The sequence below is a fragment of the Talpa occidentalis genome, unplaced genomic scaffold (genome assembly GCF_014898055.3).
Source record: "Talpa occidentalis isolate TD23 unplaced genomic scaffold, MPIMG_talOcc4v2.1 talOcc4.5, whole genome shotgun sequence".
Lineage (NCBI taxonomy): Eukaryota > Metazoa > Chordata > Mammalia > Eulipotyphla > Talpidae > Talpa > Talpa occidentalis.
Genome location: NW_023604861.1, coordinates 98,911,547 through 98,933,727, shown reverse-complemented (window position 1 = coordinate 98,933,727; position 22,181 = coordinate 98,911,547). Strand labels below are relative to the sequence as shown.

The following is a 22,181-nucleotide window of genomic DNA, read 5'->3' as shown; positions in this document are numbered from 1 at the left end:
TGGTGGCCTCCTCCCTATCTCTTCATGCGATCAGCCTCCAGTAGTGACACTCTGACTTTAATGATTCTTCATAAAATGTATCACTATATTTTCCTGCTTTCTTTCTTAGACAACACTGCACAAAGTTATATTTAGTAATTTCAGTTTATTGTGATTTCAGTTATTGCACTAGATTGTGTTCAGTCTGGTGTCGCATCCAGTATCATGGAGCATCAGTTCTGCAGGCAGATTGCTTATCTTATTAACTTGATCACTAGTTAACTTGATTTAGTGTCTCAGTTTCCTCACCTCTAATAGGATTTTTGTGAAGATTAAATTATAGGATAGAATGCTTGGCATAAAATTTGCGATATTATAAGCCCATGGTAATTACTTACGATTATTAAGTGTTACCTCCATAGAATCTTGAAATTTTTAGTGTTTTCCTCTAAGACAAAATGATGTCAAACAACTTGGACTATTTCATTTGTTGACATTTTTGCTTTTTCTCAATAAAGTTTTTCTCTCTTCTCCTTTGCAGGAAGCTGGCCCATCTTTGTTGTCAAAAGGTGCCTGGCCAACAGCTTCCCCCTGATATAGCCCCAACATTTGTAGACTTATTTTTTCCTGACTGTTTTAAGGTTGAAGCATCCTCAGTTCAAAGCAAAGAAAGACTAGTTTAGCATAAAAGTAAAACCCAGGGCTAGATATGTTCATGATATGCAAGATAGGGCATTAGTATATTCATTCAATACATTTTTTTAAAATCCTGCAATGTACTACACTTTGGGGTGAGCAAAACAGCTATGCTCCCTGCTCAGATGGAGCTTATTTTGTAGAAGAGAAGAGACTTATAATATGTAGTCCCAGACTTCCCCTGTACTGCTTCTCGGTAGTGGAAACCCAGGAGGTGAATGGTGGGCTGGCATGGGCGCAAGTAGGTATGGGGCTAAGACAGAGCCCTGGTAGAAAGTGGTTGCCTGTGAGTATTTTAAGCATTTTAAAATGCCCTCTACTGCATTACATCAATGATAAAAGAACAACATTGGTGACTATTTGTAGGGGATGAATGTTGGTGGTACCCAGAATCGCACTTCTCTAGTGACTTCCTGTCTTTGCATGGCCAGTGTGATTTGTGTGTAATTTCCTTTGTAAGGAAGTTTAAACTGCTCCCACATTTAAGTCACTGTCTAGACATACCCAAATGAGTGAGATGATGTTCAGGTTTATAAGTGTGATGGACCACTGGGGTGACTCCATAGGTATGCACAGCACACGCTGCCCTGCCCTGCTGTGAGGTTATAGTGTGGGTCAGTTAGAATGGAGTGTAATGCACCATCAGCAAGGGCCTCAGACTTTGAGGTGCTGTCCACTCTAAGCTGTCTGTCCAGAGTAGTTTTTCTACCATCAGGCTCATTATCTTTCTATGTCTGTCAGATTAACAAATACTTTGGTTGTTTCTCAAAGCTTTTTTTTCCCCCAAAGAACTACCCATTCATAAAAGAACTGGGGTACAGTTCAGAGGCATGGGAGGGTGAGAGAACTCACCAGAGACAGAGCGGGGAGCAGAACAGGCATATGGACCAAAGACACCACTGAGGGGAGCAGCGGGCGAGGCAGGAGAGGTCTGCCATTCCATGTGGGTTTCTCCCTGGCCGGCCAGGAATTGAACACGTGCTGCAGAATCTGCGGACGGCCTCATAGTGCAACACTCAACCCGCTGCACCACCAGGGAGGCCAGCTTTTTTTTTTTTTTTTTTAAAGATTTATTTATGCATACAGAGCTGGGGTGTAGGCCAGAGATGCAGGGGGTGAAAGGATTCACCAGCGACAGAGCAGGGAACAGAACAGGCAGAATCACTGAAATACACTGCTGAGGGGAGCAGCATGCGAGACAGGAGAGGTCTGCTGCGCCATGTGGGTCACCTACCTGGCTGGGGATTGGACTCATGCTGCAGTGGCTGCGGTTACTTTCATAGTGCTGCGTCTTAACCCCTTGCACCACTAGGGAGGCCCCTATTTCCCAAAACTTTTAATTTACCTGCTAGGTGAAAATGCACATGGATGCGATCATGCTTTTGGTCCAATTATTTTGACCACTAGATCTATTACTAAAAAGGCAGAAAAGGCATAGACCTTAGTCTTTTAATTGTTGAGAATGATGCAATGCTGTAAAGATGGGGGAAACTTGGCCTGCCCAGCTTCAAGAAGAGAAGGTGGTTATTGATTATTTGTGAGTATTCTCTATTGACAGAAAGTGAGTTACAAAGCTTTTAAAAGCTTTTAACATCAAATTCAGGTCTGATCTTCTGTCTCAAGGTGTTGAGTATCTCACAGTTATAAATTACAAAGAAATGACCACTTTGCGTGAAGATCCTTTGCAGTTTGGCCCTTGTCTGTTACTAGCCTTGTGTCCTTCTACTTCCCTACTTGAATCCTTGACTTCTGTGCCTGGAATAACTGCTGCACTTTCTTACTTCTATGTGTCTTTGTTTGGAAGCCTTTTCCCACATCTTCTGCTGTTGGAATTCTGAATCCAGCTCCCTTCACATGATGTATCTTCAAAATGAAAATTGCCTGTTCACTTCCCCCTTTTCTCTTGGAATCAGCTCTGGTTTGAATCAGCAGTGCAGGGCTTTTGTTTCTTCATGGCACTTACCTGTCTCTCTTGTTATTTGTGTGTTTGTCTTCAAACACCTTCGATTAAATCTTTACAGTACTGAATTAAACTGAGAAAATCTCATATTTATAGCCCCCTAATTTCTCATGCAGAAACCATTCAAGTCTCCCTTTTTTTAAAATTAGGAATATTGTTCTTGTTTGTCATTGCCTGGAGCAGCTTCTCTTTTGTGGTCTGTGAAGTCACCAAGATAATTTTTATTCTCCAGACTCAAAAAATTGTTTTTCTGAAAACTGTCCTTAACGTTGGAAAATCTTTTCTTTCCCTTGGGTCACTTTGACCTTTTGTGAATAGCATGGGATTCACAAATCTTAACGTAAGCATCAGCATGTCTGAAACCTATTTATACATCTATAAGGTCACATTTTTGGTGAATAGTAAAAAATGGCATGTTTCAATATAAATCCAATATACACAATATGGTAGGATGTATTTTTGGTGGGGGCACACTAACAGATTTTTTTTAACAGGTCATCGCTTGAAGACTATATTCTAAAAGAAAATGCAAAATATTTTTTTTTAATTTGTGAAATTAACTGATGTTCATTGGCATAAGTTAGAAAGTACAGAAATCTAAAAAGGAAAGTCATCCGTAATTCCATAAAGATCACTATTAACATATTCTTATAGGGTTTTTTTTGGGGGGGGGGTAAAGATCATTTTTGTATTTTCTCTTTAACCTTTAACATGTTACTGAAATTACTTCTTTATATTACAGATTATTTTAAATATTTTAAATTGATTCTTAATATCAAATATGTAATTTGCTTAGCCACTGTCATATATATCCATACACATACATTTAGCCTGTTTCCATTTTTTGAATATTATTGTGAGTCAGTGTGCATAATCCCCCCCCCACCCGTGTGTGTGTGTGTGTTTCTGGTGCATATTCTTTTTTTTTTTTTTATCGACAATCAACTTTTATTTATTTATTATTTTTTTTTATAGCTGGATAATATTCTATTTTGCAATATGAACCACATCTTTTTAGTCCACTCATCTGTCAGTGGCACTAAGATTGATTCTGTAACTTGGTTATTATAAACAATGCCACAAAGAACACAGAGTACATATATTCCTTCAAAGTGTTTTTGTGTTCTTTTTTTTTTTTTTCCCGAATCATCTGTATGTTTTATTTTTTATTTTTTTTTTAAATAATAAATTTTATTTTTATATTCCCCATACAATTGCAACCCCCCCATTCTGATCCCAATCCCCTCCCCTCCCGCCCCCCACCCCCCTGCATATTCTTAAGATTCTCAAAAGTAGAATTCTTTGGAAAAGATAGAGGAATCAATTTAAGTCTCTTACATGCATATCACCTGATTGCTTTCCAACAGTCTGCAGCCATTTGTTTTATGATCAGAGCGATACTTTTAAGCTGTCTACTTATTTATACTTTTGCTCTAGAGGAAGGTTTGAAAGGTTTAATTAAAACCTGTCTGTGGCCCATATTGGGGGTTCTTCTGCTCACTGATTGCACATCCTGAGCAGGTCTCTTGCATCACACTGGAAGCATTTTTGCTCTTCCTTGCTTCTAGATCCCTTCCTTGATTGACCGGATGCTTGTGTCATCCAACACGAAGACTGGGGCTGCAGGAGCTGAGGCCTTATCCCTCTTGCTAAAGAGGCCCTGGGACCCTGCTGTGGGAGTGCTTTCTCATAACAAACCAGTAAGTTGGATGCTCAGGACTTAACTATGTTCCATAAAAGTTTTAGAATCCAGCCTTTGAACCTTTGCAATGGCTTGTTTAACATAATTTTTCATTAATAGCCAATTGCATGTAGTGCTTACATAGTCTCATAAACAAATCAGAATTGGTTGGGATAAGAAAGGTATTGGGATACTTGGAATTTCATTGAAAAGCACCTCTCAATTCTTAGTTCTCTGGTGGGGTTCTTTCTCCTTAGAGCAAACTCCCTGGCTCACCTCTCATCCTCATTGCCTCCTCCGGACCCTCCAGCTCTGTGTTTCCTACTTCACGCCGTCACCGCTTTTGGCAGTCTCAGCTTTCCTGCTTAGGCAAGGTATGTGTGGGGTAAGAGGAACAAGCTCCTCAGTGTATATTGTTGGTGGATTGCATAGACAAAATGTAGGAGATCAAAATGAATCACCTTAAAGGTGGAGCATGCCCTAACCTTTTCTTTTGTTTAGAATTGAACGCCGCTTGTCCGAAGTTGAAGGGATTTAGGGTAGATTGAACAGAATTGAGAGAAGATTTGAAACTTAGCTCTGCTGGCTGACATTTTCTTTCCTTCAGGTCATCCCTGTAGCCACCCATCTGCTGAACAATGGCAGTGGGGTGGGAGTTCTGCAGTGTCTTGAGCATATGATTGGAGCAGTGAGAAGCAAAGTGCTAGAGGTGAGAATGCCTCTAGTTTAGATCATTATGGTGCATCCAGTATTCTGGATTAGTTCTGCACTCATCTGTGGCCTCCTGTCTTACTGTCTTTTTTTTTTTTTCTCTTCTCTCGAAGATTCACAGCCATTTCCCTCACAAACCCATTATTTTGATTGGCTGGAATACAGGAGCTTTGGTGGCCTGTCACGTAAGTAATTCCCATCTTTTTTTTGTTTTTGTTTTATTAAAGATTTATTTATGCATACAAGAACTGGGGTACAGGCCAATGGTGTGGGGGGGGGGTGAGAGGATTCACCAGAGACTGAGTGGGGAACAGACAGGAGGAATGAGTGAAATACGCTGCTGAGGGGAACAGCGGGCGAGTCAGGAGAGGTCTGCTGCACCATATGGGTAGCTCCCTGGCTGGGGATTGAACTCATGCTGCAGTGACTGCGAATAGCCTCATAGGTTGCTTCTTAACCCCTTGTGCCACCAGGGAGGCCCAGTAATTCCCATCTTACTTGGAGATTGTCCTAGGATAGAATATTACTGCCACTACTGATAGCTACCATTGATACTCCAGGTACTATACTGGATTTGCTTTACCAATGTAGTTGCATTTTAAGCTATAGAAGGAAAAAAGTCCAAATGTAATGTCATTTTATTTATATATTTTTTGGCATGAATCTCTAAAAAAAAGACTCCCTTTCCTTGTCCCTTACACAAATACCACACTGTACTCCCACCTGAAAAGCAAAACAAAAAAAAATAAATAATTTAGTTGGCAAAAATTTAATAGCTTTGGAATTTGATGTTGTATCCATGTTCTGTCCCTTTCTAAGACATCCTTGTTATTATTTTATATATACATATTATTATATATATATATATGTATATTGTTTATAGGTATATGCGTGTGTGTAAGTGTCCCTGACCTATCCAAAGCTCTAATTCTCAAGCAGTTCAAATAAATAAAGTCTCTGCTGCTTCATGTGATCTAGTCAGATATGACATCTAGGGCCACAAGAGGAAGAATGCCATCTCTTCATGCTTTCTGATTCCAGGGGTGGTAGAGTTCACAATCAGCAACTGTTCTAAGAAATTTGGGGGATTTGAGAGCTATCCATTAAACTCAAAAGGGGGACATTTGCCTCGTGTAGAGGAGAAGAGCAACACTTGTGTTCTCCTGGTTGCATTTGCTACTAGTGGAGGGAAAAGTGAGCAGAAGGACTCTGGTCTAGGGAGTTGACAGGGTGGATGTATTAAACCCATCATCCTATGGTTCAGGTGTCTGCTGAGGTCCTTTTAGGGTCCAGTTTTATAGTTGCCTCCTTGTAGCACATCTTCTGTTCTGTGCTCCTACGGCTGCTGCCATGGTTATCCTCACTGTCCTCATCTGTAAAATGAGGGCTGGGGCAGTTGGGTTGTTCTAGACCACCTCTGGATTCTGCACAGGATGTAGCTGCAGTGAAGTTAGTTGACCTTGAGACATACTGTTCTGTTATTTCCAGGTGTCCGTGATGGAGTATGTCACTGCAGTTGTCTGCCTTGGGTTTCCTCTCCTTACTGTGGATGGCCCCCGAGGGGTAAGAATGGGGTGCAACTGATTGTTGGGTGGTTGGCAGTGAGAGTAAGGGAGTGCATGTCTGGCTGCAGTTGTCCAGTTGACTCTTCTGAATGGATTTGCCAGGTCAGTGCTCCGTAAATATTAACTGCCCGTTGTAAAACCTGTACCTGTTTTAGGATGTGGATGATCCTCTCTTGGATATGAAGACTCCAGTCCTCTTTGTCATTGGTCAGAATTCCCTGCAGTGTCACCCTGAAGCCATGGAGGACTTCCGGGAAAAGATTCGGGCTGAGAACAGCTTGGTAGTTGTTGGGGGAGCTGACGATAATCTCAGGTGGGTAGGTTCCCCCAGAACTGTGATAGTGTTAAAGAGATGCCTATAGGTGCCAATATAACTATAGGTTATCCTGGTTCAATGAAAGGGGGACATTAAAAGCTTTTATTTTTTACATTTTTTAAACTAACTTCAAATTTATAAAGTTGCAAAAATGGTACAAAAGTTCCTGTTTACCCTTTACTTGAATTTCCCAAATGTTATCATCTTACATAGCCAAACTATTATGATCAATCAAGAAATTAACATGATGTGATACTATAATCTACAGATTTGGGCTTTATCACTTGTCTCATTAATGTTTCTTTTCTGGTCCAGAATTCAGTCTAGGATCACATGTTGCTGTTGGTGGCTATCTCTCTTAAGTCTCCTTTAATTTGATCCTGTTCCTGAGTTTTTCTTTGTCTATATGACCTTGACATATTTGAGGGGTTCTGGACGGTTATTTTGTACATTGTACCTCAGTTCTGGCTTTTGACATTTTCTTAATGTGATTAGGTTGAGTGTGCATTTGGGGCAGGAATGCCACAGCAGTGATGTGCACTTAGTGCATCTCCTAAAGGGTGGGTGATTTTGAGGTATTTTATCACAGATGATGATATCCTTGATCACGTGCTTATATTAGCATCTGCCAGGTTTCTTCTCTCCACTGTAAAAATATTTTTCCCTCAGTATTTAGTAATTATCTTGCGAGGAGAAGATACTTTGAGACTGAAAATATAATCTTTAACATGGTGCTTTCACTGGCATAGACATTTCTTTACATTTTGTTCCACTAAAGATGAATATGAACATAGATTTTTTTCTTTGTATTAAGCATTCTTTTATATATTTGGAGTATAAACAGAGTTTAGGAGGGGGTTTAGGAAGGCACTGTTGGTCATTGAGATGGCCATCTTTCTATTGACTACATGTAGAGCCTTCAGTTATGTCTTCATGACATAACTAAATGTACTAAAAAAGGACCTCCCTGGTGGCACAACCAGTTAAGATGCAACCTATGAAGCTATCCGCAGCCTCTGCAGCACCAGTTCAATCCCTGGCCATCCAGGGAGCAACCCACATGGCGCAGCAGACCTCTTCTGACTCACCCGCTGCTCCCCTCAGCAGTGTACTTCAATCAATCTGCCTTTTCTGCTCCCCATTCTGTCTCTGGTGAATCCTCTCACTCCTACACCTCTGGCCTGTACCCCAGCTCTTGTATGCATAAATAAATCAATCTAAAAAAAATGTACTAAAAAAGAGTTTGTGACATTGGGCCTCTTTTATTTTGAATGTTCAATCTTGAGAGATTAATTTCATTTGATGTTTTAACTAGACAGTTTAAAGCAAGTATTGTACCTACCTGTCAGTTTCCTATCCAGAGGCTCAGGGGAGAAGTCTTTCTGGCTTTTTGTGGACTTAATATCTAATCCTTTGGTACTCAAGGCAGTGTTTCCTTGTAAATACATGGTAATTCAGATGTTCTTATAGAGAGAAGAATAGATTGTATTGAGTTGCTGTGAGGGAGTGAGAAGAGAGAGGAATACCTTTGCTGAGAGTTATATTGTAAGGCTGCTTATGAGACATTTGCATGATATCAGGAGCATTGGACAGAATTAGGAGACCTCTATTCTTGGCTCCTTTACTAAGAAGCATGGGTAAATTGCTTAGCACTTGGAACTCATCTATAAAGTGTCTCATCTATAAAGTGAGGGTGTTGCAGAAGCTCAGATGCCAACAATCAGTAAATTGGGATCAGAATTTGAAGGCTCAGAATGTTGTTCACTCTGTTGGTTACTCCCTCTGCTGAACATATCCTCCCCCCACATCCCCTACCAGAAATCATAGTTTTGAAAAACTAGCTCTCAAAGAGGAGAACCAGCTGTGGTCATTTTCTCTTATCCCTTTAGAACTACCTGTGGCCATTTTTTTTAAAGATTTATTTATTTATTTATTTATTTTTTTTTTTTTAAAGATTTATTTTTATTTATTTATTTGTTTCTACAAGATTGATTGATTGATTTATACAAGCACTGGGTACAGTCAGAAGCGCGGGAGGGTGAGAGAATTCACCAGAGCCAGAGCAGGGAGCAGAGCAGGCAGAAGGACTGAAGTACACTGCTGAGGGGAGCAGCGGCGGCAGGAGAGGTCTGCGCGCCATGTGGGACCCTCCTCTGGTGGCCGGGAAGCAGCCAGGAATCGAACCGGCGCTGCAGAGGCTGCGGGCAGCTTCGCAACCCAGCGCTCAACCGCTGCGCCACTGGGGAGGCCCAAAGATTTATTTATTTATGCATACAAAAGCTGGGGTACAGGCCAGAGGTGCAGGGGGTGAGAGGATTTACCAGAGACAGAGTGGGGAACAGAACAGGCAGACTGACTGAAATACACTGCTGAGGGGAGCAGTGGGCAAGTCAGGAGAGGTCTGCTGTGCTATGTGGGTTGCTCCCTGGCTGGCCAGGGATCAAACTCATGCTGCAGTGGCTGCGAATGCTTCATAGTGCTGTGCTTAACCCCTTGCGCCACCAGGGAGGCCCTACCCATGACCATTTTTCCTCCCTTTCTGCTAACCTCATGTCAGCAGCTCCCGGTCACCTCAAGGTTTGAGTATGTGTTGGGGCATTTCTAGATGAAATCTTAACAATCAGGTAGAATTTGTCTGTTAAGCCAACATTTAGGACTTCTCAAGTATACAGTCCCAGTTACTTTGCATATTTTTTTGGGTCCTTTATTTTGTGTAATCCTCACAACTCCATGAGAGAAGTATTCTTGATTTTTCATTTTACAGATGGGGAAGCTAGGTTCAAAACAGTTGTATAAACCTACCTGTGGGCTCACAGTATCTTTTCTGTACCTAGAAAATAAACACAGAAGAAAAATCCATTATTATTTTTCCATATGAGGCCATGGGATATTTAGAAATTAAACTTTTTGTTTCTTAGAATAAGCAAAGCAAAGAAGAAATCAGAAGGGTTGACTCAGAGCATGGTGGACAGATGTATTCAGGTATGGTGCTTTCTGTGTTTTTCTCAGTTAGGTTTGCCTTTCTATAATACTTTGAGGTTTGTCTTGTTGGCAGCAGCCTCTCTGACTCAAAGGGGTTTCTAGGGTCTCAAACAAAGAAAAGGAGGGGACAAAGGAGGGGGGAAAAGGAGAGTAAAGGAACAAAGATGCAAGCAAAGCATGGGGGAGAAAAGCTTTATTGGAGGAGTGTTGGCATGTGACTGCCCCAGAGTGCCACCTCACAACGGTGTCTGATCTTTGACTGAGGCTAAGGTTTGTGCCAGAGGGACCAGTACATCTGATGTCAAAGCCAAGGTGAATCCATTTTAGTTGTTGGAACTATTGAGGAAGTTTCTGTTCTCCAGATGGGGACTTAAAGACCTCTTTAAACTAGGATGAGATTGTGGATTTTCTGACTGGAGTGCTCACTCGTGCTGAGGGGCATATGGGCTCTGAGCCTCGGGATCAGGATGCTGAGAAAAAGAAGAAGCCCCGGGATGTGGCTCGCAGAGACCTGGCCTTCGAGGTCTCTGAGCGAGGCAGTCGACCTGCTTCCCCAGCTGCCAAGCTGCCTGCCTCACCTTCAGGCTCAGAGGTAAAGCAGGAGGTGGGAACCATCTGGGGAATCAAACTGTAGAGTTAATTCCTTTGCTTTCTGGGGTTGCCTGTTTCCTTTTTGGTGCTATAGGCCAGGGAATTCCAGGGGGACATGCTCACTGATGATCAAATCCAAGCAACATTGACTTAGCTCTTGTCCTTCTCATGCTACTCAGGATCTCTCCAGTGTGTCCAGCAGCCCCACCTCCAGTCCCAAGACCAAAGTGACCGCAGTGGCCTCTGCCCAGAAGACGAGTCAAATTGGGAGCTCACAGTTGCTGAAAAGACACATGCAGCGGACAGAAGCTGTGTTGACTCACAAACAAGCCCAAGGTATAGGTGCCTGGCCCAGGGGCCTCTTGGGGTTCTTTCAGTCAACAACTGATGGCATGTGGCAATTGGAAAGTATTGGCATTACTGTTTTTTGCCAGGGGCATGTGAAAGGCACTCTCCTCCATATTTCTATTCAGGCAAAATTAGCTTGAATTGAATATGTAGTGCTATTATCAAGGGTAAAACATCACAAAAGGACTGTAGTGGGACTGTATAGTTCCATTAGTTAATGCTTTGTCTTGGTGTTCTGATGAAGTTAGACCTTATGAGCTGACTACATGCATATTAGCCTCAAAGTTTTCTCTAACTCCCAATTGGGGAAACTAGATCTATCATTCCAGGCCCTGCCTAGCCTCTCCTGCAATCAGGGAGTTCTGTTGTGAACAGGGTGATTGGTTTTATTCATCAGGTTCTAGGCCAATTCAACTGGTTCATGCCCTTTGTTTTGATCTTAAAGAGCTAGGATTCCCACACTGGGACTCTCAGTGAAGTTTATAAGGAGTCTTTGCAGATAGGTTTTAGATCAGTCTGAGACATACTTGTAGGGTTGAAATTAGAGTTTAGAGCTCAGTGAGTGCTCCATTAAAGGGGAGTTTGGTAGATAGGGGGAAGAAGAAACAGTTGCTGTACTCTGCCCCCCACTTTGATCTAATTGGGCAGCCCTAAAGTAAGGGATGATTTTTGTCATTGGTGTCTGATGTGTAATTGGAACATCTTCTTGGGGTTTAATAGAGAGCCAGCAGTCTGCTCTGCTTCTGGAGGGGACAATTAGTTGAGATTCTTAAGACGTTCTGGACGACTGATTGGTGAGTTGGCTTCAGAATGAGACTCAGAATGTTAGAGGAGGGCAGCAGTGTGGCACCTTGTGTTGGCAGAGCTACTAGACAAGGAGAGGAGTGATGGTAACAGCTAATATTTATGGAGCCCTTACTAGGTGCCACACCTCATTGGCACTTGCTGTACTAACTAAATCTTAGCAGTGGCCCCAGGAAATAGGTACATTTACTATCTTCAATTTATAGATGATTCCACAGAACTGCAAAGTAAGAGAATCAGCTTTCAAAATCATGCAATAATTCCAGAAAAAAAACCCATTTTGCATTTTCTAGAACCTTTTTGTATCTTTTTCTGACAGCCTCTCTTTTTCTTCTCTCTCTGGCTGGCTGTGATTCTGTAATTCTTTCTGATTCATTCTAGCACAGTTTGCTGCTTTTCTGAAACAAAACATGCTGGTGAGGAAAGCTCTTCCTCCTGGCACCTCCTCCTGTCTCTTTGGTGAGTATTGCTCTTTCTCTCACCTTTCACCTGTGCTCTCTGCTTCTCTCCCCTTCTCCCTCATATTCTTCTCCATTCTTTCCTTGACCTCTGGCTTTCTCCTGTTCTCTCTACCTTTTTGTGTCTTATGATTCTATTTTTGCTGACTCATTTTGTTTAATCTACAGTCTTTGTGTTGTCTCCATTTCTCATTATTTTCCTCTCATGGTGTTTTTCTCTCTTTGTCTTGCATTGTGGTTCTGTCACTGTGGTTCTTGGCTCTGCTTCTCCTGTGTGTACCTGTGGCCCCTTGCCTGTGAGCCTAAGTTCCCTTTCTCCCTGCTTCTGGTTTCCTGCTTCCATCATGGCTGCTACAAGCACACCAACCATTTATCAATATAAAACCTGTAACTCCTTTTCCTTTTATCTTCCTTCCTATTGAGATTTTAGTCACTACATGTGTTGCCTCAACAATCCTTCCAGCTGGTTGTACCCTGACTGTTGTCTTGAGTAGTACCCTATGGCCAAATGGGACCTCCCCACTCCCAGCCCAGCCTTGTATGACTGCCACCATCCTCTTGCTTGACGCTAAGAAGAGGGACTGGGGTGAGCTCCTGGGTTTAAAGAGGAAGGGAATCTAGAAGGACAATTGAATGATAATTTAAGAATCCAAGAGACTTGACCATGTACACGATGAGTCGTTGGTGGAGAGAGAAGCCTGTGGGTAACAGATGGCTTTTCTCCATACTAGTAGAAATGACCTGCGGACTAGGTTGTGACATGGGCCATGTTGCCCTGTTATCTTTGGGTAGGAGCTATAGAATTGTCTTGACTGAGATGTTCCATCACCTACTAGCTGCTTAAAGTCAACCTTAAATCCTGGTGATCATTCCTCTCCTTGCCTCCATTTGACAAGCAAACCCTCAACCTTGGTCCCTTAGGGTAGGGTAGGACTCTTGAGAGCTGTGTGAAAATTTCCTTTTCAGAATGGTCTGGATAGTCTGCTCCTCTGTGGGTTCTTCATAGAATGTTTACTGTCCTGCAGGTGTGTGATGGGGTGGGGGGTGCTTGCAACAGGAAAATTATCTCATTTTCAAGACCCACTGCGGTGAGTCCTCTGTTATTTTGTTGACCTTTGCTAGGCAGGATCAGGGTATCTTCTTTTGTTCCCACCAAGAGCCCCCTTTCTTTTATTTTTTTTTTTAAGATTTATTTATTTATGCATACAAGAGCTGGGGTATAGGCCAGAGATGCAGGTAGTGAGAGGACTCACCAGAGACAGAGCAGGGAACAGAACAGGCAGACTGACTGAAATACACTGCTGAGGGGAGCAGTGGGCGAGTGAGGAGAGGTCTGCTGCGCCATGTGGGTTGCTCCCTGGCCAGCTGGGGATTGCTTCATAGTGCGGTGCTTAACCCCTTGTGCCACTAGGGAGGCTCCCCTTTCTTCTAAATCCAGGCCTAGGTGAGGGATGGGGATGGAGCCATCGTCAGAGAGAGTCAAGGTGGAGTCCACCACAGGGGGGCTTGAGTGAGGTGGGACTCAACACTGGCAGTTTTCCTTTGAAGTGTGACCTGGTAAGCGTGATGGTTCCACATACGGCCGTGCCTTTGCTGCTACTGTCGGTAGCTGTTGGGTTCTTTTGGAATGTGGAAGACCTCCTCTCATCTCCATCTCTTAGTTCCCATTTCATCAGAACAAGTGGAAGAAGCTGAGAAAGAAGATCTTAGGGTCCAGCTGAAGCGGCACCATCCCTCCAGTCCTCTTCCTAGCAGTAAGACCTCCAAGCGACCAAAGATCAAGGTGTCTCTTATCTCCCAAGGGGATGCAGTTGGAGGGCCTTGTACTTCCCAAGGAGGAATGCCAGAAGGTGAGTTTTTCTTGTCCTGTTTAAATAAAAACCAAGCTCTCCTAGGGCCTGTAGCATTGCCCTCTTTACTGTTTGGAATGCCTCAGCCTCTACTCCAGTGTGAGAAGGCATGGGCTGCATATGGGGGGGGAAAAGAAGGCAGTGACCTGATCTGAATGAGAAACAGAAACTGAGGTCATTCAAAGCATTATAGTTCAGCATCCTTTTATTTTAACATTGATAATTTCATGTCTTTGTCAAATGAGGACTTACTATATTTTGTTCTGTTTGATTTCAACTAAAGATAATAAAATATTTAGGTTTAGAAAAAAAATTAACTCCCTACTCTAATCTCTAGTATATTTATTCTTTCATTTATCTATTTATTTTTGGTTATTCTTTGTCTTTTAATATCTTCTGGAGCCCTGAAAGGTAGAAGCCAAATGACTGATTAGTTGTCTTGTTGGGGTTTTCTGTTTTGCAGCCACAGGAGGGAAGCCCATTGCCATGACACTGGGGCAGGCTTCTGCAGGGGCCAAGGAGCTCACAGGGCTTCTCACCACAGCCAAGTGAGTCTATTTCTTGGTGTGTCTGTTTTTTTCTCTTTACCTCTCGGATCTTTTTAATGCTCTGGGAAGATGGTGGCTTCTGGATGCTCTCTCTTTGAGGAATGGACTTCTTTCCAAGTAGGATTTTTGTTTTTCTTTTGGGTCAACTTAGAGCTCATTCTTATTTAAAGTGTGCACTATGTCCCGTGGCTGTTGCTTAAAGATCCGAAGTCCTTACTTTATAGATCTTTAGAAGAACTAGAAGCTAAATTCAGAAGGGGCGATAAAGAAACTGAAGGTTCTAACCTGGTGTCCATTTCCTTGCTGGGCCGCACTCTTACTCCTCCTTGTATTTCCATATTCTCCTGCCCTCTGATTCTTGGGTAATGGAACTGGCTTTGTTTCCAGGTCAAGTGCTTCTGAAGGAGGAGTCTCAGCCAGTCCCACCTCCTCAGTGGTCTCCAGCAGCACTGTGCCCAGTGCCTTACACACACTCCAGAGCCGCCTGGTGGCCACTTCTCCTGGCAGTTCCCTCCCAGGTATCTGGTAGTCCATCGTTTCCTATCTTTTGGGTCTGTTGCTGAACCATAGTCCTAGGAAAGCATCCTTGGAACTAAATCTGGAGGATATTTGTTGGATCTGAGACTTGTCTTAGGTTTGGCATGAAGCTGGAATTAGCTTTGAGGTGGGGGAGTTCTTAGCCTCAAAATTTAGGTCAGTAAATACTATAGTCTGCAGGTAGTATATCCTGACAATAAGGGGAAAAAATGCTGGTGGGAGATGAATGTATTATTTTCCGTTTTGTGTTTCTAAACCTATCTGATTGACTAGAACTGAAATGGTGTTATACTGGGCATTAGCAACATAAGACATCTTTCTGCCTGTGCTCATTTTTCCAATTTCTCTGCCCTGATCATACAAGGAAAAGCTAGTTGCCTGAGCCCAGCAGGGCCAAGGCACTACAGATACCCTTCTCCTTCAAGAGGATCTTATTCTTTGCTTTGAGGCCACTGGATTGTGTGTAGGATAAAGTGTAAGTCAGGTTTTTGAAATTCTTTTGCTTAAAAGGTCTTCCTTTTCCCTAGAAAGAAAGGAGGGAATTTAGATGTCTGAAAAGTGGGATTCAAGTTCTCTTTGGTTTTCCTAAAACTTTCAAAATGTAGAACAGGTGATTTAGAGCAGGATAGGATGCGAAGAGTAATTCCAGGCCTTTATGCATGTCTGAGGGACTCTCCCTTTCTAATGTCTTTCTGAGAGAGCTGGGAATGTCCCAGGGAAAGATCATTATGTTGTCATTGGTTGTTGTGCGTGGATGAGCATGGCTGCTCTTGGGACAACTGATTGAGCCTGTGCTGATGCCTGTTGTGTCCTCTCTTAGGTGCCACATCAGCCAGCAGCCTCCTCCAAGGTCTCAGCTTCAGTTTGCAGGATATCAGCAGCAAGACCTCTGCCATCCCAGCAAATCCCTCTCCAGGGCCAGCTCCGCAGGTGCATATCTGCCTTTCATTGAGCTGGGCAGGCATAGGGAGTGGGTTCCCTAAGCTTAGTTGATTATGGCGGGGAAACTGGGACTGGGATCTGGAACCTGGGTCAAGGCTAATCACAGCCTTCTGATTTCACAGCCAGTAGGCAGTGTAAGGCCTCATCACTTAATGAGTGATTGTGGGCAAGTTTCTTGACCTCTCAGTGTCTTTGTTTCTAAGTCTGTGAAATGAGGGTAATAATAGTACCTCCCTTGCAGTTGTTTTGAGGTTTAAATGTGATATATGGAAAATGCTTACAAGACAACCTTGTGTATAGTAGGCACTCAGCACATGGTAGCCTTGAATAATATGTTATGGGCGCTCCATACTTGAATGTTGCTATTGGGCAACAAGTTCTGATCACCTGGGCTTGTGTGTCCCACAGGCCGCCAGTGTGAAGTTGCCCACTCCCATGCAGAGCCTGGGTGCCATCACCACGGGTACCAGCACCATCGTCCGTACCATTCCTGTGGCCACCACTCTCTCCTCCTTGGGTGCCACTCCTGGTGGGAAGCCCACAGCCATCCACCAGCTGCTTACCAATGGGGGCCTCGCTAAGTTGGCAAGCAGCCTCCCTGGTCTGGCTCAGATCTCTAACCAGGCATCAGGTGAGTCTCAGGATAATCGTGGGAACTTCCAGATAGGGATCTTCCCCAACAACTCCCCATCTCACATGGGCAGATGTGATGTTGAACAAACCCCACAGGGTCCTGGCATTGACCCTCAGGGATTGAGTTGTGTGGGCCCATTCCCCAGAGAGGTTGAAAGACAGACTGGTTCCTGTTGCCTTTCAGTTTGGCTGAGAGGGGATAGATGGGGAGGAGGCCAAGGGGGGTGTATTTTGTGGGGAAGAAATTCCTGGAAAGGAAAATGGAGGCTGTGACAAACCCTTCTCTCTCAGGCTTGAAGGTACCCACCACCATTACACTGACGCTGCGTGGCCAACCAAGCAGAATTACTACCCTGAGCCCCATGGGCTCAGGAGCAGCCCCATCAGAGGAGTCCACCTCCCAGGTGCTGCCCTCCAGCTCACAGGTGAGTCCTCCTGGGAAGACTGAGGGCATAGGTGCCAGTATTGGGAGGTTTGGGGGTAACTGGTTAGTAGATTGGAAGATCTGCCAATGTGCTGGGCTCACAGATTCAGACTTGGGGGTTTGTAGCTCTGTAGCTTTGATCATGTCTGAGATTTATTTATTTATTTATTTTTTAAGATTTATTTTTATTCATGCATGTAAGATCTGGGGTATAGGCCAGAGGTGCTGGAGGTGAGAGGATTCACCAGAGACAGTGGAGAGCAGAACAGGCAGATCTACTGAAATACAGTACTCAGGGGAGCATCGGGGGAGACAGGAGAGCCCTGTGGGTTAGCTGAGCCATGTGGGTTAGCTCCCTGGCCAGGGATCAAATTCATGCCCTAGTGGCTGGCAACAGCTTGATAGTGGCTGAGACTTTAATCCCTGTGCCACCAGGGAGGCCCGAGTCTGAGACCTCTTTGAGTCTCCTGTTCTGTAGCTCCCTGGATTGTTGTGAGGATTAAATATGTGAATGTGTTCTAGAATGTAGGTGCTTGGTATTACATGTTTTTGTTTACTTTCCTGCTCCGTTCCTTTCCTCTTCCCACTCTCTGTTTCATCATTCAGAAGCTGTGGGTAAAGATTAGATGGCAAATACTCTTTCTTTGACTGACAGCTTTCCAGCATTGTGTCTTTCCAGATCTTGGCATTTATTGATGTCCCTTTAAGGTGCGACTAGTTTTTTATGGCTTTTACCAAGGAAGTCACCATCATTTCCTTTTAACTGATCTGATTTCCATTTCTTTTAAAGTAATATGTTTCTGGTACCAAAAGGTGATGTGAGCCACCCAAAGATCTGAGATTAAAGAAAAAAATTTGAGTCCAGTATTGAGTGTGCTTTCCTTCCATATCCACTCTTTTGGCCAAAGCCATCCTAGGTAAGGTCTGTGGAAAGCCTGGCCCTGGCCTTCCTGTTATTCCCACCCTACCAACTCTGCCTGGGAACTGGGTTGAGGGAGGCTGGAACCCTTCCGCCTCTTCTTTTTAGGGGAAAATACTGCACAAAGATTGTTGCCTTGCATTCATTGGGATCATAGCTACTACCTTCTTTCTGCCTTTTTTCAGAGAGGTGGTGGTGGTATTATTTCCTTTATTCCTTATTTTTTTCAGTTACAAACCTATTATTTTAAATAGTTTAAATAATTTAAAATATTATTTTAAATATTATAGAAATAATATAATTTAGAGACTGAATATTTCCCATGGCACTACTTCCAGAGATGATATTCACTATTTGTAGCTTTTTTTTTTTTTAAGATTTATTTATCTATTTATTTTTATTTATACAAGCACTGGGTACAGTCAGAAGTGCGGGAGGATGAGAGAATTCACCAGAGCCAGAGCGGGGAGCAGAGCAGGCAGAAGGACCGAAGCACACTGCTGAGGGGAGCAGCGGGCAGCAGGAGAGGTCTGCACGCCATGTGGGACCCTCCTCCGGTAGCCGGGGAGCAGCCGGGGATCGAACCGGGGATCGAACCCGCGCTGCAGAGGCTGTGGGCAGCTTCGCAACCCAGCGCTCAACTGCTGCGCCACGGGGAGGCCCCACTATTTGTAGCTTTTAATATGCTTTCTTCTAGATGATTCTCTCTATACCAAGTACTTTTTATTTTCTCGATAAAAATGGGAATCACAGAATATGAGCTATTTTGTCTCTAGCCTTGTTTACAAACTATGTTAGGACACATTTCCCTGTAGATTACATAGCATACTGCCTTGTATTTCGCTAGGTAGATGGATGTACAAAAGTATTTTTTGTCACCTCAGTAGTTACAGTCGGGGTGTGTTTTGTTTTTCAATATTGTGAATAATACTATGGTGAAGACCCCTTGTTCATGATTCTTACACCTCTGGGGGCATTTCTACAGGCTAGAGACCAGTAAGTGGAGTGAGTGCATCTAATAATGTCCATCCACCTGGTGACTAAATGCCCTTCAAAAGATTTTGCCAATTAACAATTCAAGCCACAGTGATGATAACTTTTTTTCTATCTTTATGACTATGGAAATTAGTATTTTTAATTTTATTGATTGGGTAAAAAGTAAAATTGTTTTAATGTGCATTTTTCTAATTGTCAGGTTATATGTCTTTAAAAGTATGTTAGTCCTTTATCTGTTAATACAAGTTTCATATACTTTATTCCACTAAAATTTTTTTGTTTCCATTTGAAGTATTAAGTGCTTATCTTTTTTTTTTTTTTTTTTTCTTGAAGATTTGATTTATTTTGTGTAGAAGAACTGGTGTAGGCAGAGGTACGGGGGTTGAGAAGATTCACTAGAGACCTAGTGGGGAGCAGAACAGGCAGATCTATTGAAATACACTGCTAAGGGGAGCAGCGGGCAACACAGGAGAGGTCTGCTGCGCCATATATGGGTTAGCTCCCTAGTCAGGGCTCGAACTCAGTTCTTAGCATTGATAGTGCTGAGACTTAACTGCTAAAGCCATCAGACCTTAAGATAAGTGCTTATCTTTTAATATTTATTTCTGGGGGCTTCCCTGGTGGCTCAGGGGGTTAAGCACCACACTATGAAGCAATCCACAGCCTCTGCAGCATGAGTTTGATCCCCGGCCGGCCAGGGAGAAAACCACATGGTGCAGCAGACCTCTCCTGTCTCACCTGCTGCTCCCCTCAGCAGTGTACTTCAGTCAGTCTGCCTGTTCTGTTCCCCACTCTATCTCTGGTGGATCCTCTCACCCCCAGCATCTCTGGCCTGTACCTGAGCTCTTTTATGCATAAATAAATAAATCTTTAAAAAAAATTTATTTCTGGATTTTTTTATCAGACATTTAAAATTTTTATTAGTTAAAATTTCCAACTGTCTTTATGGCTCTGAGGCCTTTTGTGACTTAAGACAGCTATTCCCATTGCAAGAATATCTTTTTGGGGGTTTTATATATATATTTTTAATTGCGGTAAAATATACATATATATAATTTACTGCTTTAACTTTTTAGGTTTATAGTTCAGTGGCATTAAATACATTCATACTGTTGTGCAAGCATCACCGCCTTCTTCTCCAGAACTCTTTCATCATTTCATACCAAAACTTTTTTATGTTCTCTTATAATGCTTTTGTTTGTTTACCTTCAGTTTTTTAATCCACTTGGAATTTATTTTTGTATATTAAGTGAGGTAAGCATCTAACTTTATCGATGAGACCATCCTTTCTTCATTCATTCGAAGTCTTATGCTTTCACGTTCTATATTACTGTGTACTTGTAGGCCTCATCTATACCTTGAACTGTTTATTACCACACTAGCTTTATATTATTGTTCGACAGTGCAGGTCTTGAAGTTGAGAAAGTATTGATTGTGTTTCTAGTTTGCTATGGCCATCTTTTTTCTTTTCTCTTTCTCTTGATAAATAATGGGTTTTGAATTTTGTCCATTGTTATTTTTTAATCAAATGAGATGAATGAGTATCACCTTCTAATCAGTTAAAATGATGAATTACTTTAATAGATTTTCTAATGTTGACCTATCTAAATTGCACATTCAGTGGCTTGTTCAGTATGTCCTGTTCTCTTATTTTTTCAGGCCTAAATTTATTTTTTTTTTTTTTTTTTTTTTTTTTTTTTTTAGAGGCATGTATTTTATTCATTTATTTGTTTGTTTATACATGCACTGGGTACAGTCAGAAGCACGGGAGGGTGAGAGAATTCACCAGAGCCAGAGCGGGGAGCAGAGCAGGCAGAAGGACCGAAGTACACTGCTGAGGGCAGCAGCGGGCAGCAGGAGAGGTCTGCGCGCCATGTGGGACCCTCCTCCGGTGGCCGGGGAGCAGCCGGGGATCGAACCAGCACCGCAGAGGCCGCGGGCAGCTTCGCAACCCAGTGCTCAACCGCTGCGCCACCGGGGAGGCCCAGGCCTAAATTTATTTTTAATGTGTACACAACAAAACAAAAATAAGTCAGCGTTTCAGAGGAAAAGCATGTCTGTGTTTTTTATTTGCTTTTATTTTACTTAGGATTTTGGCCTCTGCATTTATTAGTGAGATTGTCCTGTCCCTTCAGCCCCTTTTTGTGTGTATGTGCTTTGCCTTGTCTAATTGTACAATTGGGATAATTCTTTTGTGATAGAATGTGATGGAAAATATTTTACCTTTTTTTCTCATATTCTAAGACATTTATATAGCACAGAAATTATTAATTCCTTCATGGTCTGTTGTAGAGGACCTGTGAAGCCATTTGAGCCTATTCTCAGGCAGTCTAGGCCTTTGCTGATGCCTCTTGATGTGCACGTCCCCACTGTGTGGTGCCTTCCCCTTCTATTAGGTGATCTTCTTCAGGGAGCTAGTATTGACAAGAAAGTAGCAGAGACCTTTGCGAATCCTTTTTCACTGCTAAATTGAAGCACAGAATAAAGATCAAGATCTGACTTCTCCCTCATGGAATTAATTCAAGAACATAGTTTTCATTTTAGTAAAATAGGAGTATAATTACCAGGAGGGCTTTGATGGTGATTCTTTTCTTACAAAGAGGTATTATTAGATGAAGACTTGCTGACTTGAACGCTTCTAGCAGTTACCTCAGTCGTTGTTCATACTACCAGACAATGTGCTTTGGCTCAGACCCTCCGTCTCCCCCCAGCCTGTGGTCCTAGACAAATCATCTAACCTCTCTGGGCTTTCGTCTTCTTATCTAGTCTAATGAGGAGATTGACCTGAGTCAGTGGTTGTTGTGGTGGTGGGATTAGTAGAGGCTGTCTCAGAATCTCTTTAGGCTTTAGGAAGATGAATTTTTAGAGGTTGGGAAACAAACCACCATTGATGCCATTTATGACACAACTGAAAATTTGAACACTAATGAGATAAGTATTATATTAAGGAGTTGTTAGCCTTTTTACATGTGATAATGGTTTTTAAGTTTGAAAAAATAAATTTTTTTAAAGTTTTGGGTCACACAGTACAATGTGTATGGATTTTAAAAGAAATAAGATCGTTAACATCAACTAGACTTCTCTAAGGTCTGTGCAGCACTTAATTATCTGTTTTGTTTCTGGATGAATATTATTGTGTGTTTACTTTATAGAACTGGAATATTGTGTACTTCAGAGCTGAGAGACTGAGAGGAAAGAGAGGGAAAGAGACTTGTCCCCTGCGTCAGAGTCCCAAGTACAG

General features: G+C 42.6%; 1 protein-coding gene across 6 annotated transcripts in view; it reads left to right on the top strand.

The window, feature by feature from the left end:
* KANSL3 (KAT8 regulatory NSL complex subunit 3) overlaps positions 1-22,181 on the top strand; it is a 55,024-nt gene that overhangs the window by 14,745 nt on the left and 18,098 nt on the right. For 4 of the 6 annotated variants that reach the window (XM_054701879.1, XM_054701877.1, XM_037527874.2 and 1 more), the window contains exons 6-20: positions 4,204-4,335; positions 4,574-4,690; positions 4,924-5,025; positions 5,141-5,212; positions 6,516-6,590; positions 6,748-6,905; positions 9,827-9,890; positions 10,282-10,482; positions 10,661-10,817; positions 13,753-13,941; positions 14,405-14,489; positions 14,877-15,007; positions 15,847-15,956; positions 16,377-16,599; positions 16,893-17,026. In XM_054701879.1, the coding sequence (XP_054557854.1) occupies positions 4,204-4,335; positions 4,574-4,690; positions 4,924-5,025; positions 5,141-5,212; positions 6,516-6,590; positions 6,748-6,905; positions 9,827-9,890; positions 10,282-10,482; positions 10,661-10,817; positions 13,753-13,941; positions 14,405-14,489; positions 14,877-15,007; positions 15,847-15,956; positions 16,377-16,599; positions 16,893-17,026 (1,950 nt within the window). Of the gene's footprint in view, positions 1-4,203; positions 4,336-4,573; positions 4,691-4,923; positions 5,026-5,140; positions 5,213-6,515; positions 6,591-6,747; positions 6,906-9,826; positions 9,891-10,281; positions 10,483-10,660; positions 10,818-12,014; positions 12,093-13,752; positions 13,942-14,404; positions 14,490-14,876; positions 15,008-15,846; positions 15,957-16,376; positions 16,600-16,892; positions 17,027-17,815; positions 17,943-22,181 lie in introns of those variants that run through there. The other 2 variants (XM_037527876.2, XM_054701878.1) reach the window with 2 other exon arrangements.